Source organism: Cricetulus griseus, chromosome 4 (genome assembly GCF_003668045.3).
Source record: "Cricetulus griseus strain 17A/GY chromosome 4, alternate assembly CriGri-PICRH-1.0, whole genome shotgun sequence".
Lineage (NCBI taxonomy): Eukaryota > Metazoa > Chordata > Mammalia > Rodentia > Cricetidae > Cricetulus > Cricetulus griseus.
The window spans coordinates 46253450-46271805 of NC_048597.1; the positions used below are offsets into that span (position 1 = coordinate 46253450).

The 18356-nt window shown below is 38.4% G+C and overlaps 1 protein-coding gene across 2 annotated transcripts; it reads right to left on the bottom strand.

Annotated features, from left to right (window-relative positions):
- Positions 1-528: 528 nt before the first annotated feature.
- On the bottom strand, positions 529-18341 carry Naa50 (N-alpha-acetyltransferase 50, NatE catalytic subunit). 2 transcript variants are annotated; one of them, XM_035444543.1, is made up of 6 exons: positions 18155-18341; positions 18026-18051; positions 6578-6714; positions 5740-5859; positions 5156-5222; positions 529-3690 (listed from the first exon to the last, which is right to left on the bottom strand). In XM_035444543.1, the coding sequence occupies exons 2-6, from the start codon at positions 18031-18033 to the stop codon at positions 3513-3515; spliced, it is 510 nt and encodes a 169-aa protein (XP_035300434.1). In that variant the 5' UTR covers positions 18034-18051; positions 18155-18341; the 3' UTR covers positions 529-3512. The 2 variants fall into 2 exon arrangements, with proteins under 2 accessions (XP_035300434.1, XP_027268441.1); XM_027412640.2 differs by having other exon boundaries at positions 6578-6711; positions 18026-18328.
- Positions 18342-18356: the final 15 nt, after the last annotated feature.

Genomic DNA, 18356 nt, shown 5'->3' on the forward strand with positions numbered 1-18356 from the left:
ACAACCAGGGTAAACAGGAAGAAGTGAAGCTTCATAATCTTGACTGCAAGGAAGAGGAAGGAGGGAGGGGAGAAAATACAAATCCTGTAACACATGTAGCAGGGTGGTATGGGACTGAAGTTGAGGTATGCAGCAGATAACTGCCCCACATTCTTTTTTCTCTTCGATGCTATTTCCATCCAGTTTACAGGGTGAGAGGGCCTCTCAGAAAATGGGACCAGAAGAGAGTCAGGTCCTCAGCTGCACCCCCACCCCCACAACTGCAGTTGTTATAGGCAGACTTGTTGGTCTGGGGCTTCTGTGGGATGGAGCTGGTCTGGCTACGTTGCCTGCTGCCCACCTGTTGGACAGTTTTTATCAAGGTCTGAATTAGCTAAGCCCTAAGTATACCTGAACTATTTTAGTAAGTTTTAAATTAGGTCTTAAAGAAATAGAAAACAGTATGGGTCACAGTACACAACGACTTACAGTTGCAGACTGTAAAACTCAGCACAACAATGAGTTTCATGACATTTACAGACAGATCACTACCAGAACATCACGTAAGTTTATTTCAGATGTAACAGCAACTTTAAAATTGACAAGTTTAATTCTTAACTGCACCAAGTAAACGCAGCCACTTAAGTATCTTAAAGATATTCCCTCCAAAAACTGAGGGAGTTTTTCTTTTCCACCACCACACACCATGCTTCCCAATAGTTCTCTTTTTGGAGGACTTTCAATTAATGAGTGACCTGCTTTGGAGACACTTAGAAACTCCTTTCCCCAGATGAAAATTAATCTTGACAAATTATATATTGCATAGATTTCTCTACAGATTACTTTAGAACTTAAATTCAAATAGCATACATAATAATTTTAACCTATTTACCCCACAGTAAAAATTATCTGTCCTGAAAAATGATGGAGATTTCCAGTTAACAGAATTACTGCTTTACCTCAAAGGCTATTTTTCTTTTTATCATATATTAAAAACAAAGAGCCAGGCATTGGTACCGCCTGCCTTTAATCCCAGCACCTGGGAGGCAGAGGCAGGTGGGTCTCTGTGAGTTTGAGGCCAGCCTGGTCTCCAGAGCCGAGTGCCAGGATAGGCTCCAAAGCTACACAGAGAAACCCTGTCTCGAAAAACAAACAAAACAAAACAAAAGAATCCAAAACAAACAAACCCAAACCAAAAATCACAAACTTAACATGGGGTGTTACTTTAGCATTTCTTGACTCACAGGCATATGGACTAGCCCCAGTTTCTACCTCTTTCACATCTTCCCCTTATGTAAGTGGATGGAATTATTTAATGCAACTTTGATACAGGACAATTGACCCTTTACATACAATTAAAATTTAGGTTAAATCACCGACTAGTGTGAAAAAGGAAATAATAATAGGGAGCCTACACACTCAATTCAAACTTTATTATTTGTTCCTCCTCTTTAAATAACATGTACTTAATTGTTGTGAGGCAGCTATTCGGTTTCAATAAACACATTTAGGGATACATTCATAGGACTACTCAAATAGTCCAAGTGAAATGGTTATAGAAATAGAGGCAGTGTCATCTCAGAAAACTTTTTATATATCAAAATCTATTTGCTATCTGGAAGTTTACAAAATGGCTGACTTCTTCAAACTAATTCCACTCTATCATTTATGCCTTCTTCTCTTGGCAAGAGTAAGCTGAAGCTTATCCATGGAAATAAAGGTGCTTAACACTAAACTTTTCTTTTGAGCTTAGATTTGGACTGTCTAGAAAACTGATACCCAAGAAACAAGCATGGTATTTCTACAATTTCACTACCCTATTCATCCATCCATCCGTCCGTCCATCCATCAATCACACCCCTTGTCTGTATTTTCTTGGCACTCAAGACTACTGAAGTCCACTTAATGTACTTTCACATTCTCAAAACAAAACAAAACAAGCAAAAAACTTAAGAGTTATAAAGTGTGCATAAGCATTTTTTTAACCTATTTGGAAATAAGACTTTCATACCACAATTTTCCAAAGAAGATATATTAAACTTCCTTTTAAAGTCAAATGAGAGAAAACATACTATGTTCTGTTTTAAAGTCTAGTAAGAACATTTCTCGAGCCACTGATGACTACTGACAATCTAAGAAATGCCATGTATTTTGAGATGAGGCTATGTGAGGAAAATATGAGTATCTCACATGTCTCCACATTATAGTTCTCAACCCATCAGAGCCACTACCAATGTGCCTGTAAATGATCTGGCCTTAACCAAACCTGTCAACTGGAGGTCACAGTGATATTTGTATTAACACTTCATACTTCTATTGTTCCAAGAATAGAAGGAATTTGTCAATTCCTCTTATTCCAACTCTTTAAACTCAACATTGTAGGCACAGAGTGTAAGCAAATCTGGGATGTTCTCCAACAGATAAGCAATAGCATAACAATGTTATTTTCAAAAATACTGTCTAGAAATTCTTTCATATATTATCAAACACTCAATGACCACAGTTCTAACAATCTGTATTAGTTGACATTAGGTAACACTTAATGTGTTACAAGTCCATCTAAGCTTTATATGTAATTTTATATGTCCAAGAGAAAACACTTGCTTCGGGTTTATTTAGGGGTATTGGCTTATAAGGATATAACTCCATTTAAGGTTACACTATTATTGGGCTTACTGAAAAACAAGAGAAAAAAATCAATTGTAACAATCTTCTTTAGGTCAGTTAAAGGCCGTATCTCTAGCTGGGATATTAAAACAGTTAATTTCACCAGCTCATACTCTACAAGTTAATGCCTCTAGCAACAAGATTAACAGCAGGAAGAAAAAAAAAAAAAAAACCCCAAACCAAAACAAACACCAAAAACAAAACAAAAAAACACCTGCCAACAAGCAACCCACTCATCAGCTAAATAGCAGTTTAACTGAAATACTTTGATCAAAGTCTAATACTAACTACACAAACAGCCCCAGCAATCAGCAAATAGAGAAAAACTGCTTTAAAACCCTAAATCAGCTTAGTATTTTCTCACAAGGATAACAATGGTCCAACTCCTGAGAGTACTCAAAGGACTAAAGGTAGAGTGAAGGCAATGTCAGGGATTAACATCCCACAGATAGTCTTTAAAACTCAAAGTACCACAAATACACTAAGCTTGTCTATGAATTAGAGAATAAGATATTGCTGTGGCTTTTTTTGAAATAAACAATATTGTAGGCTCTGCCCTTCAATGTGAAAGCAGGATGTTAAAAAAAATTGAAATCATCTGATACCCAATTTGAGAGGACATCTTAACTGTGAAACTATACAGACCTATTTTCTCTTTCCTTCAACCCAACCACCTCACAAAAATAAGAGAACTGAAACAATCCAAACATGATCATTTTTAAGAGTCCTTGAAAGTATTACAAACTTTAAGAGGAAAGAAAGGAGGAATATCAAGGGAGAAAAGCTGAAGAAAGGGGGAGGGGAATCAATGGGTCTTTCTTTTATTTGGCGACAAGCAAGTGCAAGAAAGTTCTTTTGTAATTTGTTCAGTTGTCTGTCTTTTGTGTCTCTGCATTCTGACCAGATGGGACTTTGAGGTTTTTCTGAAGCACATGAGCATCTGCAGGCTCTATCCTCTTATAGTAGTTCTTCTTCGTCTCAATAATCTCAAAGCCAAACTTCCTGTAGAAGTCAATCGCTGACTCATTGCTGATCTGGACATGCCTGAGACATAGATACATATATAAGACAGTTTCATCAACTTTCAACTCTTAACCACACATAGCTTCAAATTGGTCAGAGGTAGACTATTACATTTTGTACACTTTCTTTATAATGACCAATATTTAACAAAGGTTAGTCAATTCGTTATCAGTAAACCTGACAACAATTTTACAGTTTTAACCTAATTCCCCCACTTGCAAGGCAGAAGGCTGAGATTAGGAGGATCAGTGCCTATTTTTATATATAACAAAGGTTAAACTATCATGAGATGAGGCTCAGTCTACCAGAGGATCAGAGTTCTGTCTGACCCAACACTGCCACCAGGCAGCTCACAACCACCTGTAACTTCAGCTCGAGATTGCTGACGTCTCTAGCCTCCTTAGATACCTGTAACCTCGTGCACATGCCCCTCCCAGAAAAGATAGACACTAAAAACAACAGCAAAAATACATTTCAGTCTCAATTGCCTAAATATATCTTCTTGAGCTTCTTTCATTACGCTCCAGAATGACACTGCATAATTTAATCTCCCCCAATATGAATATGAAACAATCTGTTGTTGTGATTTTTATCTTAGCTCTTTATGTTTGTTAGTTGATTTTGAAACAGGGTCTCTCTCTGGCTGGCCTAAAACTCACAGTAATCCACCTGCCTCTGCCACCTGAGTGCAAGTGCTAGGATTAAAGACATGAGCCACCATGCCAAGCTGTCTTGGCTCTTCATACTGAAGCCTTCTGAGACTCAAGTATAATCTCAACTAGGTTATCTCTAACTTTGATTATTAAACTATTACAAATGAGCAAGTTACTGATAACCTTGAATAAAATATATCAACTATTACTGGTATTAATGATTTCAAACTTCTGAATACCTAGATTGCAATCTTGGTTTCATTTTAGGTACCTTATATATAACTAAAACCAAATATAACAAGAATACTCATCACCCACAATTTCCAACCACAATTCAATAAATCCTGAAATATAAAGTTGTCTAAAAACTTCTGTATCATTTTCTTTTTTCTAGGTATCCTAAGTAAATTACGTCACTTTAAAGAATGGGAGGATAGGAATAGGTCATCTGTAAATAGTACGCACTTTTATATGAATTTGTGACATCTTAAATAAATGCACTCAATTTTTTTTCTAAAAATTATTTTATGGGCATGGACATTTCCATCTGCAAATATACCTGTGTACCACTTAGGAGGGTGCAGGGTCCCCTGGAATTGGAGTTATACAAATGTTTTTGAGACACCATCTGGGGTTCTCTGGAAGAACAGCCAATGCTCTCATCAAATGAGCGCTCTATAATCTCCCTTTTATATCTCTATGGATATCAAGGGACAAGCATACCTTCATGCTGTTTTCAATCAAATGTACAGAGAGTGGACAGATCTCAATGTTTCTGATTGGGATTTAGAGAGATAATTTATCAGACACTTAGATGAACATTAGGTACTTACAGATAGATGTTGTCAAAAGTGCCATCTTTCTCACAGATGTTTAGGACATGATTTAGCATTTTAGTTCCTATTAATAAGACAAACAACAAATAACTTTACAAATCAACCTTGAAATTTGCCATCTACTTGCCATCTTTACTAGGTACTGACATAGAATTAGAATGATAACTAGACACCCATTATTTCCCCAATTTTTGTTCTCACTGTGTTAAAGTTTCTCTGTATAACAGACCTGGCTGTCCTGGAACTCACTCAGATCTGCCTGCCTCTGCCTCCCAAGTGCTGGAATTAAAGGCATGTGCCACCATGGCCCAGTGATGACTTTTTATTGCAAATAATTCCAGGCTGATGTGAACAAATTTATGGGACTTCCAAATGAACACTAAGCAATAGTTTTCATTTTACTTTTCAAAATTCAGTATTCCCTTCCCAGTTTCTTTTCTTATTTTCTTTTTTGGGACAGGATTTCTCTGTTTAGCTCTGGATGTCATCACACTCAAAGATCCCTCTTTAAAGGCATGCTCCACCAACTCCTGGCTTCCCAAGTTTTCTTTAAACAACAGAACAAAACACATAATTTTTACCTATTCCTAGTCTTCGGTAAGGTGCAAGGCATCCTAGTGTCATGATGTAAAGTCTCTTTTGATTCTGTGAATGATCCACTCTGCAGCACACTGCACCTACAGCTATATCATTGAAATATGCTACCAAAGAAAAAACAAAGATGTAAATGTCAACATTTTATTTAATCGGCTCCTTTTAAAAACAAAAGTTGTTATAGGCATTAGATTTTAACTAGCTACTCTTCTGAGAATATCAATGCCCTCAAGACTTACATCTTCCGAGGAAGATTAAGTTTTCTCAGTAATAGTGAAATTAGTGATAAACACACAGGCTCACAGTAAATAACAGAAAACATCTAGGAGCCAGGGAGATAGCTCAGTAGATAAGGTTCTTGCCACCAAGTCTGGAAACCTAAGTTCAACTGTTGGAACTTACAATGGTGGAAGGCTAGAACCAACCCCCTTAAGTTGTTCTCTAATGTCCCTATGTGGTCACTGTATTGTGTGTGTGCCGGTACACACACATACCACCACCCCCCACTTTTTTTTTCTTTTTATTGGAGGGTTTCTCTGTGTAGCTTTTGAAGCCTGTCCTGGCACTTTTGCTCTGTAAACCAGGCTGGCCTCTGCCCTCCAACTGCTGGGATTAAAGGCATGTGCCACTGCCGACTGGCTGCCCAGACTTTTTTAAAAAAGGACATTTAGTATTTGCTTCTAAAGTCAAATATTCAATGTTGATCTTTCTCAAAACTCTGTAACATTCCAACTTGCTTATAAAATAAGGAGCCTGTATTATTTGCTCTAATATTAACAAATACAGTTTAAGAATACAAATTTTGAAAAGGAGAAAAAAACGTACCAAGTTTTGCTAGCTCGCCAACCTCTAGCACATCCTTGTAGAATTTATCATTATAGCTGACTGGAAAGATGACCTGGTTCAATCTCTTCAACTGTTTAATATTGTGTGGTGTCACATCCCCCAGCTCGATCCGGCTACTGGAACAAACCAAAATGTACTCAATAAAAGATAATTAACTTCATTTGCTAAGATAATATTAAAAGGGTACCAGTCATTTTTTGCATGATTGACAAATTCAACCCTTTTGCTATGACTTTATATTCTTAAAACACTGCCACTTACAAGCAAATTTTGACAAATGAACAACTGTACATATTTAGGGACAAATAAAGCACACATTTACCAAGAAGGTAAGAATATTATCCTTAGCAAATGGTACTCATATACACTGCAGATGAGATTGTAAATTGCTTCACCAGTTCTTTTTTAAAGATTTATTATGAATACAACATTCTGCCTCCATGTATGCCTGCAGGCCAGAAGAGGGCACCAGATTTCATTATAAATGGTTGTAAGTCACCATATGGTTCCTGGAATTTGAACTCAGAACCTCTAGAAGAGCAGTCGTTGATCTTAACCTCTGGGCCATCTCTCTAGCCCGCTTCACTATTTGCTGAGAATAACCTAGCATTAAACATTGAGAAACCTGCCCATCTCCTTTGCCTGTGTAAGTAGAAAGTAAGCCAGTTATAAAAGTAATTTGCACTTATTTGTTGAGAACGTTGACTGAGTAACAATATCAGTTATAGAAGTGATATAAGAATTCATATTCCAGGATACCTCACTGTTTCAAGCATGAGAATTTCAGAAAACAGAGCAAGTATCTGGGAACTTTGAAAATGCCAGTTTGAAAATCACCTGTGAATAATGGCAACAGTAGCATTTTTAAGAAACCACATCAATCAAAGCAAATCATTCTATGGGAATAAGGGATTAAATGAGAGCTCAAGATTAACTGGCAATGAAATTGTTTTGCCTTGAAAAGTGGTCCACAATATCAACTTTTAATAACTCAAATTAAGTTTTACTACATACTAAAAACAAACCTGTTAAAGCAAATCCTGCTGGAAATTTGCACAACAGTTCATTCCTAAAGCTAACAGCACTATCAGTGGACATTTCAATGTATCTTTGTAGGCGGAATTTTCTGTCCTGCCCAGTTCTGCGGCTGTTCAGTTCCAAATAAACAGAGTCTTGTATTAATTATAAACTGGCCAATGGCTCAGGCTTCTTATTGGCTATCTCTCTCCTAATTATTAATCCATTTCTATTAATTGTGTATCTCCACATGGTCTTGGCTTACGAATGATACTCTGACCACTTGCTTCCTTGGCAGCTACACAGCATATCACCTGAGATTCCCTCTCTGCATCCCTCTCCCCAGCTTTCTCCTAGTCTGGTAGCCCCACTTGTCCATTGGCTGAAACAGCTTTATTCATCAGCCAATAAGAGAAAAATATATTCACAGTATACAGAGGGACATTTTCCCATCACATCTTATTGTGTGCTGGAGATCAAGCTCAGGGCCTCCTGCATGCTAGTTAAGCATTCTTTCAGGAGCTACAACCACAGCCTATTTTCCTTCTTTTTTTGTTTAAGGTGAGTTTTTATTTATGTCTATGAGTATTTTGTGTATGAATATACATATATTTGTGCCTCGTGTCAAATCACTAAAACTGCCATGTGGGTACTGGGAACCAGTAGTTAGGTGTCCTTAACTGCTAAGCCATCTCTTCAGGCCCTTATCCTCTTAGAAATTGTTCACAGCGGATGGCAAAAACAAAAAGTACTAAGACAAAATAAAAATTAAGACAACCAATAAGTCAGAAAAAGGAATGTAGTTCCTATTTGGCAGCAGTTGGAAACCAGAGAATTATAGTAAACAGCAGTGAAATGCAATATATGCAAGTATATTCCATATTTGGAGTATGAAAACTGTTAAAGGAAAATGCTAAACAAGAAATAATGAACATAAAACATTTACTGATATGGGAATTTTAAATAAAACACACTTGATCTGTATTAGTAAAAACTATGGTATCACAGATCATTTTATTAAGAATGACACCCCAACTTTATATATAGCAACCCACCCTCAGTAAATATGGATAAAAATATTTAAAAGAAAAAATTGTAGACAAGTTTAATTTCGGAAATGCTCAACAAAAATAGCAACTGAAATTTTAACAGGACCTTTAGGAAAAAAAATTCTTTTTTTTGTTTTGTTTTTTTGTTTTTTTTTCTTGAAGCAGGGTTTCTCTGTGGCTTTGGAGGTTTCCTGGAACTTGCTCTATAGACCAGGGTAGCCTCGAACTCAGAGAGATCTGCCTGCCTCTGCCTCCCGAGGTGGGGGATTCTTAAAAATCTGACATACCCATCCAAATGATATGACAGACTTTGAAGATCCCTCATGGAAAGCCTCACCCTCCACGGGGAGCAGAAATCAGATGGGATAGGGGAGTCAATGGGGGGCAGTTGAGGAGGGGAGGGAGGGGGAACTGGGATTGACATGTAAAACAAGCTTGTTTCCAATTTAAATAAAAACAAAACAAAAAAAACTGATATACTCAGGCATGAGTAAATATGATCAGTACCTCATCTTAGTTTAGACTCCTTTAAGGTATTTTACCCTGTAATGTCAAAATTGGGTAACACTTTGCTCCCTAATGTAAAGAAATTTGCATTATGTTCTGGAGAACATAAAATACAGTATAAAGTTTTCTTCTTTTATAGTCATTTGTGAGAATCATGAAAAGCTTAGATTTACTTTAGCCATTTGTTTCATTTTCTGTTATGTCAATTGTGTTTATTGTATACTCTCCATATATTATTTTAAATATGAATATATGAATCTACTGAGCAGCCACACTGGTATGTTCATTTTTTCCCCCACTTCTAGCCACTTAAGTGAATACAATCTGTTCCCAAGTGTTTCACAGCTATAACGAAATTCCATTGTGTAAGAATCACTCATATCTTCTCTAAGTAGGTCACAGAGCTCCAAGTTTTCCCTTCTTTAAGGTTGAAATTTACTTAAAACTTTGTTGTTGTTTCACAGTGCTAACGATTGAACCTAGGGCCTCTGTGGCATCAGGAAAACCTGCCGAATCACTAGCTCTTAAAGTCCATTACTAAAATCTACTGGATTTACTCCCAGACTGTCTATCCCTCACAAACCAAAAGAAACCTGAAGGTAGCATTATCCTGTAAAACACAGAAACTCACATGTAGCTTACATCTTGCCTATACTTGTTGCTCTTTTACACGAATGCCACAATTGGGTGAAGTAATTATAACAGTGTACACTGACTACTTATACTGATTCCATCATTTAAAAATTACTTCGTTGCATTTTTTTTTTCACTATAGTATTTTCAAAACAAAAACCTTCACATCTTAACTTTTCTCCTCCAACTCTATGGAGCCCTCCAGTTGTTAAGTCTGCCTTTGGTATATATTTGTGCAACAGATACTATTTTGTGTATGTATACTTGGTATGGCTATTTGTGATAGAAATTAAATCCAAAGTGTTTCCACTAATTCTTTATCCTCGAAACTCTGAAACAAATTTACTGGCAATTTTCTTAAAGACCACAAGATGGAGGTATGACTCCATAAAAAATGTTGGTGCCCCCCCCCCCAGGTCTGACTTAAGTTTCACAGCAAAAATAAAATGCACAGAAACTCCCTATTACTTGCTTATTTGCTCAATGGGCACAACATACCTTAGCACACAAAATTTTAACAAGTCAGTAATTTTTTTGTTCAGCATTTCAGGTTGAAGGTGCCTTAGAATACACTGGCTCATCCCACTTTCCTTCACAGAGATAAAACTAAAGCTCCAACAGAGAATATGCTTGTAGTGAGCAGCTACAAAACTACAATCAGGCATTTCTAAGAATTTTCATGATAGTAAGATCAGTCCTATCATTTTCCCTCGAAGGAATCATCTTTATTCCTTAAGGCTAAAGAGAAGGATGTGATATGCTCTGATAAGGGTCCACTCAAATCAAACTCATATATTTTACAGAGGTCAAAGAATGACTAAGATCAGTTAAAAAAAATTCAAGACATTAAAGTAGATCATTTTTATCCTGATTAGTAAAAATCTTAATATAAACCCTTTCCTTCAAAATCACACCTTAAATACTATGGTGGTTTGAATAGGTATGGCCCCCATAGACTCGTGTATTTGATTGCTTTGCCCACAGGGAATGGCACTATTAGGTGTGGTCATGTGGAGTAGTAGTGGCCTTGTTAGAAGTGTCAGTGTGGAAGCTGGCTTTGAGGTTTTATAAACTCAAGCCTGCCTACTGGGACAGACTCCTTATACTGCCCGCAGATCAAGATGTAGAATTCTCAGCTCCTTCTCCAACACCATGTCTGTAGGCATGCCACCATGTCCTGCCATCGTGGTGATGGACTAAACCTCAATTAAATGTTTTCCTTTATAGGAGTTGCCATGGTCACGGTCTCTTCACAGCAATAGAAACCCTAAGAAAACACTAACTGCTCAAAAGGCTTTTCTTTACTGAAATTTCTACCTCACATATTACTATTTGTCCTCCCCACTCCCAAGCCCCTTAAAGACAGGGTTTCATGTAACCCAAGCTAGATCAGAACTTTTTTTTTGCAGCTGAGCATGACCCTGAAATCCCAAACCTCTTCCCAAGTGCACCAACAAGCCCTGGCTAGGCATTTACTTTTATACTTACTTCACACCAAATTCCAAAACTGTAGGACAGTACTTTCAGTAAATCCAAGAATTGGTTGCTAGGTTTGGGCTTCTCATCCAGAACCTCATACTGACACATAGGATTGGATACTACTTGGGGGTTGGGGTTTCACAGCTTAAGATATTTAATTGGATTGATAACTAGCTTTTATTCACTAGGTGTTATCTCTTTTCTCTATCTTCATGAGTAGCTTCACCTGATTTGTCCAATAAAGAAATTTAGTTGTGGTATCCTTCTGTGTCATGTTTTAACATGTTCAAGAGCTGGTCCACAAGTAGTAAGGCCCTGAAAGGTAACTGGACTACAAGGATGCTAGCTTCATCAATGGATTCACACCAAATGGATGATTAGAAAGTAGGTCCAACTGGAGGAAGCAGTGCTTCAAGTTCTAACTCTGGAGAGTTTATCTCACTGCAGACAGACCTTTTCTGTCTGCTTCCCTGAGATATGATCATGAGGTGAACAGCCTCTCTGCTTTATGCTCCAACATCATGATGTTCTGCCACAGCAGTAAAGCAAGCTGACCACAGATGGAAACTCACACACTATGCCCTATTATTATTATTATTATTATTATTATTATTATTATTATTATTATTGGTTTTTCGAGACAGGGTTTCTCTGTAGGTTTTGGAGACCATCCTGGAACTCTCTTTGAAGACCAGGATGGCCTCAAACTCACAGAGATCCATCCGCCTGCCTCTGACTCCTGAGTGCTGGGATTAAAGGCATGCACCACCACGGCCCAGCACTATCCCTATTTTAATACCTATCAAATCCATTTCTTCAACTTTATAAACGATTCCCATACTTTTTCTTAGCATGCTAGTTCAAGCCATTGTTTCTGAAAATATAATGGAAGGAGATAATATGAGCCAAGGAGATAATGCCATTGCAATGAAATCAGAATTTTAAAAAAAAGTTTGATGACTATTCTGCTTAAAAATCCTTTGGCAGGTGGGGGAATGGTAATCCTAGCACTTGTGGGTAAAGGTGCAGGGTCATTCCCAGCCACTGAATAAGTACAAGTCCAGCCTGGGCTATAGAAATCCCAACACAAACAAACAAACAAACAAACAAACAAACAAAAACCTCAGTTGTACTTAAGTCTTACAAGTGAAATTAAAACATCCTGGCATTACATGAATACAATAAAGCCATTCCTGGTGATTGATGGCCACTGATCTAGCCTCAGCCTCCAACTTCTTGCTCTACAAAACTGTTTAAAATCTCAGAAACAAGTAAGCCCTTCCCTTCTTGGCTTATGTACCTTTTTTTCAACAATCAAGTACAGATACAACAACCTTACTGAAACAGTGCGAAGATTAAATTAGAATTTCTTGTTTGGCCTAGTGAGTGTTATTAAATATAGAGTATCCTGAGGAGACAGAAGAGAGGACAGGCCAAACAACAAACTGAAGACATTAAATTCAAAGACAATAATTGAAATGTGATTCTACTACTTTATTTCTTGGGATCATAGAGTGCTGATCATGAGCAGAAACGGCAAATGGAATTTTATGCTATTGCAGTCACAGTATGTCTGAATAATCTTTTTGTAACAAGAAAATCCATCAGCTACCAACATAATTTAGAATTTGCATCCAGGACTGCTATCATTCATAAGGCTCAAGCTATTCCTACAGACAGTCAACAAAACCACAAGAAAGACAGGAAATGTATTTTAAAATACTCTATTGCTACCTATCATTTGTGGTACTTAGTTGCTTCTAATTAAATGCGATTTGTTACAGTAAATTTTATTTATTAAAATAATGGACTTATACTAGGATGTGGTGGCACACGCCTTTAACCCCAGCACTCGGGAGGCAGAGGCAGGTGGATCTTTGTTGAGTTCGAGGACAGCCTCCAAAAGCCACAGAGAAACCCTGTCTCGAAAAACAAAAACAACAACAAAAAAGAAAATCAAAAGGAGGAATAATAGCACTACTATGTTATAATTCTGTAGTTTAAACCACAATTTTAGAATAAAAAGTGCTCTATAGTTACATGAGTATTCTACTGGTTACTGAAGACTAGGCTCAAAACAAAGATGAAGGAAATTTGAATAATTGAAAATGCCTCTTCGGGGGCTGGAGAGATGGCTCAGAGGTTAAGAGCACCAACTGCTCTTCCAGAGGTCCTGAGTTCAATTCCCAGCAACCACATGGTGGCCCTCTTCTGGTGTGCAGATATATATAGAAGCAGAATGTTGTATACATAATAAATAAATAAAATCTTAAAAAAAAATGCCTCCTCAAATGCCACAAAAATTGAAAGCTATAATTAATGCCTGAAGAACAAAAATCAAGATTTCTAAAGGGCAATACAGCAAGGTGAAACTTAAATAAGTATTAATTACTTTTATCTGGAAAGAGCACTGACAAGATGTAATAATTAAAGTTTGGCTACAAATTTTGAGAACAAGAACATATAATTTATTCAAAGTATTATGATAAAACAGGAAAAGCATGTAAGCACTTAGTCTCCTGGATGACCCTTAACAATTCTTAAACATAGAAACTTTTCAAGACAGTGTCTCATGTATCCCAAGCTGGCATTGAACTTACTATGTAACCTTGAACTTCTGATACTTGGTCTCTGCCTCCTAGTGCTGGAAAAACAGTGTGCACCACCATGTCCAGTTTATTCAGTGCTGGCATTTCATGCATACTAGGCAAGTACTATATCAACTGAACATAACCCCTAAACTCATAGAAACCTTTATTTATCTACTTATGTTTGCTTGCTTATTTATTTATTTATTTATTTATTTGTAGCAGCTTTAGTAAAAGTTGTCCACAAATTTGGGAAAGAAGAGATCACTACAGCAATACCATGCCAATTCAAAGTCACAATTATACTTCAGACATTTCAAAACTCTCAGCATAGCAAAGGAGACATTACACAGTACTTATTAAAATTCACTATCTTAATAAGTCACAAATTACTGGTTTTACACAAAAAGCGAAACATGTATTGCATTGTTTCTAGTTGGATTCTACAGCCAATTTTATTGGTATACAAGATACATTTTGTAAGCAGGCTTAGTACCAAACAGCTATAGGAGAGGAGGAGGCAGATGGATGTGAAGGTTAGGGACCAAAACCATCTCAAATTGCCAGATGGTGGTGGAGAGCACACCTTCAAACCCAGCACTTAGGAGGCAGAGGCAGGCGGATCTCTGTGAGTTGGAGACCAGCTTGGTCTGCAGGATAGCCTCCAAAGCCACAGAGGAACCCTGTCTCGAAAAATCAAATCAAATCAAAACAAACAAACAAACAAAAAAACCCACAAAAAAACAAAGCACAAATCTTGTTTACAATTTAGTTAAAAAAAAAAAAAAAAAGAACATACCTATTTTCCATGTAATCAACACCTAAAGATACAGAAACTTCCTGGGCCTGTTCCCAGTCCATATACTATTGAAGATAACCATTATTCCATACTTGTTAACATGGTTTCACTTCTAACTGCAGAATCTTTTGTTCCACTCAGTAACTAACATTTGGCCAAGTTTGAATTAGTAACCACACTGGTCTGTATTTAATATTATTCCTACCTACCTTTGGTCACTTCAGTATTCCTATCTTGTTCAAAGGCAGTTTTATTAGAACTAATTTGCATCTTTTATTATAATTAAAGGATAAATGAAATTATTATTATTTTCGATTACAGATAACTAATTGCACTGCCACTCCAGCCATTGCTATCTATGGCATTCTTCTTGCCTAAATATCATTTTCCCTGGGGAGGAATAACAGATAATCGCAATTACCTTACCAACCACAAATTCAAGCCACAATGCCCTTTGTTCATAAAAACAAGAAACCTCAGTTGAGGGGCTGGAGAGATGGTCCAGAGGTTAAAAGCACTGGTTGCTCTTCCAGAGGACCCTAGTTCTATCCCCAAGACTCACACGCCAGCTCACAACTGTCTGTAACTGTGGTTCCATGAGATTCAACACCCTCACACAGACATTCATGCAAGGAAAAACACCAATGCATATAAGAAATAAAAAGAAACCATTAAAAAAATAAAAAAGGAAACCTCAGTTGAAATAGCCAATAACTTAATATACTTGTCACATGCATTTAAAAATAGTTATTAATCGCAAATTTATCTACTATAGAAATAATGAAAACACATGATTTAACAGGATACCCTCCTACTGCTGTTATCAATAAAACTACTAACAGTAAAAAATATGAAATAAAATATTTAAAATAGTAATTTTAAGAAGTTTCAACACCGAAAATTTAAATCATAGATTACATCACAGAAGGGGTTTTTTGGCTTCCAACTTCAGTCATCTACTTAACTGAAAAAAATTTAAAAATTACCAAATAAAATTCCACATCAGAACTATGAAATACTGGGCAGTGGTGGTGAACGCCTTTGATTGATCCCAGCACTCAAGAGGCAGAGGCAGTTGGATCTCTGAGTTCGAGGCCACCTTTGTCTATGGTGAGACAGGCCCCAAAGATACACAGAGAGACCTGTCTCGGGGTGGGGATGGGGAACCCCAAAATAAACAAATGAACAACAACAACAACAACAACAAAAAACAACCCTATGAAATAAAAGAAAAAACAACAACAACAGCAAAGTCCAAAAACTATGAAACAGGACCACTTCTTTTCACAGGCCTTTCCAATGAAGTCAGGAGACTGAACATATAGTGGTTTTGCATCTCAAGGACATTTAACACCTTAAAACAAACATTTAAAAACCAAAAGTGCACTACACTCTGATTTCATTTCTTTAGTACCTTTAAAGGAAGAAAGAGGAAAATAAAGTTCCATGTTTACTGGGAGTTAGTTGTGGAAAATTAAAGACTCACACCTGTGAAATCACCTTGAAATTGTCTAAGCTCCCAATTCTAAGAAATAAAAACCTTACTTAAAGAATCTTAATTTTGAGCATGCTTACTTGCCCAAACTATGGAGTCAGCTGTAAGTTTTCTCTAAATTTGCCCATTTCCTCACCTTTAGGCATTTGCCTCCATTAATTATGTTACACAGAGTATCTGTTTAAGTAAACAGAACCAGCTGGTACTGGTGGCTCAAGTTTGCAATACTAAAAGGCTGCATGAGGCCAAAAGTATTGTTGCCAAGTGCAAGGCCAGCCTGACTAACTTAGTGGGACCCTATCTCAAAATAAAGTGCTAGGGTTATATATACCTCAGTGGCAGAGTGCTTTCCTTCAGTTCCCAGAACTTAATAGGATACAGCTGCTTCAACAATATACTAAATGCGAGTTCGAATAGATTGCCAATAATGCCAGTGTTCTACATTTCTGTCAAATTAAGTATCAGAAAGATTGCATCCTACACCTAAGAACTGAACTAGATCCAAGATTTTTTAAATCTAAACCAGAATAAATTCTTAGATGCATTATCTTTATTGCTATTACTATAACAGAACATGACAAAAATGTATTGAGTATCAATGAGTAAGAAAAAGAAAAGAGAAAGACAGTATCAAAGCCATACTCTACTAGAAAAATAAAACCTCCTAAAGATAACTGGATCACATTTTTAAAAATTAGCCAAACGTTCTGCATCGTGACTCTAGAGTGCTGTAAACATCCCCAAAAATCCAACAAATAACCAACATCTAAAGCAAAACCAGAGTAAAAAAGTATTTTATATGTAGACTTAGAATCAAATTAAGCTTTCTCAGAACATGGAGTTAAAGATAATGTGACCTTTCTTTTACACAAGACGATATATTTCGTTCTCCAAAAAGGATGCTGAATAAATAGTTTAACTAACTGAAACAATAGTTCAAATTTTCAGCTGACTTAGAAAAATCCTTACGGTATTTCAAAAAAGTTTTGCAAGCTTAAGCTTCCATTTCTTTTTCTAAAGGACTGTAAAGGCAACCTCAAAAACAGCTTGCCTAAGCAATGTGTTAGCGCGGTGTTAATACTGTAACAGTTTATAAATCCATGGAAGGGAAATACTTTTTCCCAAACGGGAACAGTTAAACAAAAATAACGTCTAATGCTACCCAAGATTTCAAAGACCAAACCTCAACTTTTCGAACGAGCAGCCAAAACACTCCTCTTTGCACTCAGGGGGCAAAACTCTCTTGAAGCAATAGCTCCACCTACTGATCCCGGATACTTCCTTAAACATTTTGGCACCCCAAAGTCTACGCGGCTTGAGTTCGTTCCCCCTCCCTCCTCCACTCGCTCTGACCCAACCCAAATCTCGTTGAGTCACTAGCTCCTAACACTCATCCCCATGCTCTTTATTCCAATTCCTTTTCCCTCCAGAAGGTTCTGCACAGTCCACAAGTAGGAAGAAACCAGAAACGTGTCAAAGCTCGCAGCCACAGCGTGGATCCTGGAGACCGATGAGCACCTGAGGCGGCTCGGCCGTGCGCTCCCGGGAAAAGGCCCCGGGCGCCTACCATACCTCCTCCCGGCTGTCCCACTCGGTGCACACTCGTTCTCTGGGCTGGATTCGTGGACTCGCGCCCCTGCCTCCGCAGGCCCTTCAGCCCGCCAACAGCCGGCCTAGCCTCCGCCCCCCTCCCGGAGTGGGGTGACCGAGGAGCCTGGCAAGGTCCCTCCGGAGGCCCGGTCTTGGCGCGAGTCTCTCCTCGCGGCGCTCTCCGGGTCCACCGGCCCACGCCCCTCTCCCCTGCCCGCCGGGCCCCCGCCGGCTGCCCTCCCTCCCTCCCTCCCTTCCTTCCTTCCTCACCCTTTCATCTTCCCCGCCTGCTGAGGCCGTCGTTACAGCCGCGACCAACGCCGTCGTCCTCGCCGCCGGGAGCTCTCCGCGCCCTGAGCTCAGGCCACTCAACCCCACACGCCGGCCTCTTGGCTGAGGGAAGGGCGCCGAGGGGCCAAGGAGGCCACGAAAGCCGAGCCGGGCCCCGAAGCTCCGGGGAGACGCGGGAAGATCTGTCGCCGCCGCGCTGCTGCCGCCGCCGCCGCCGCTCCTCCACACGTGCACACGGGACACTCCGCTCCCGCCCGCAGCTGCCGCCAGCCAGACCCGCCGCCGCGCTGTGACCTTTCACCCCGCCCCC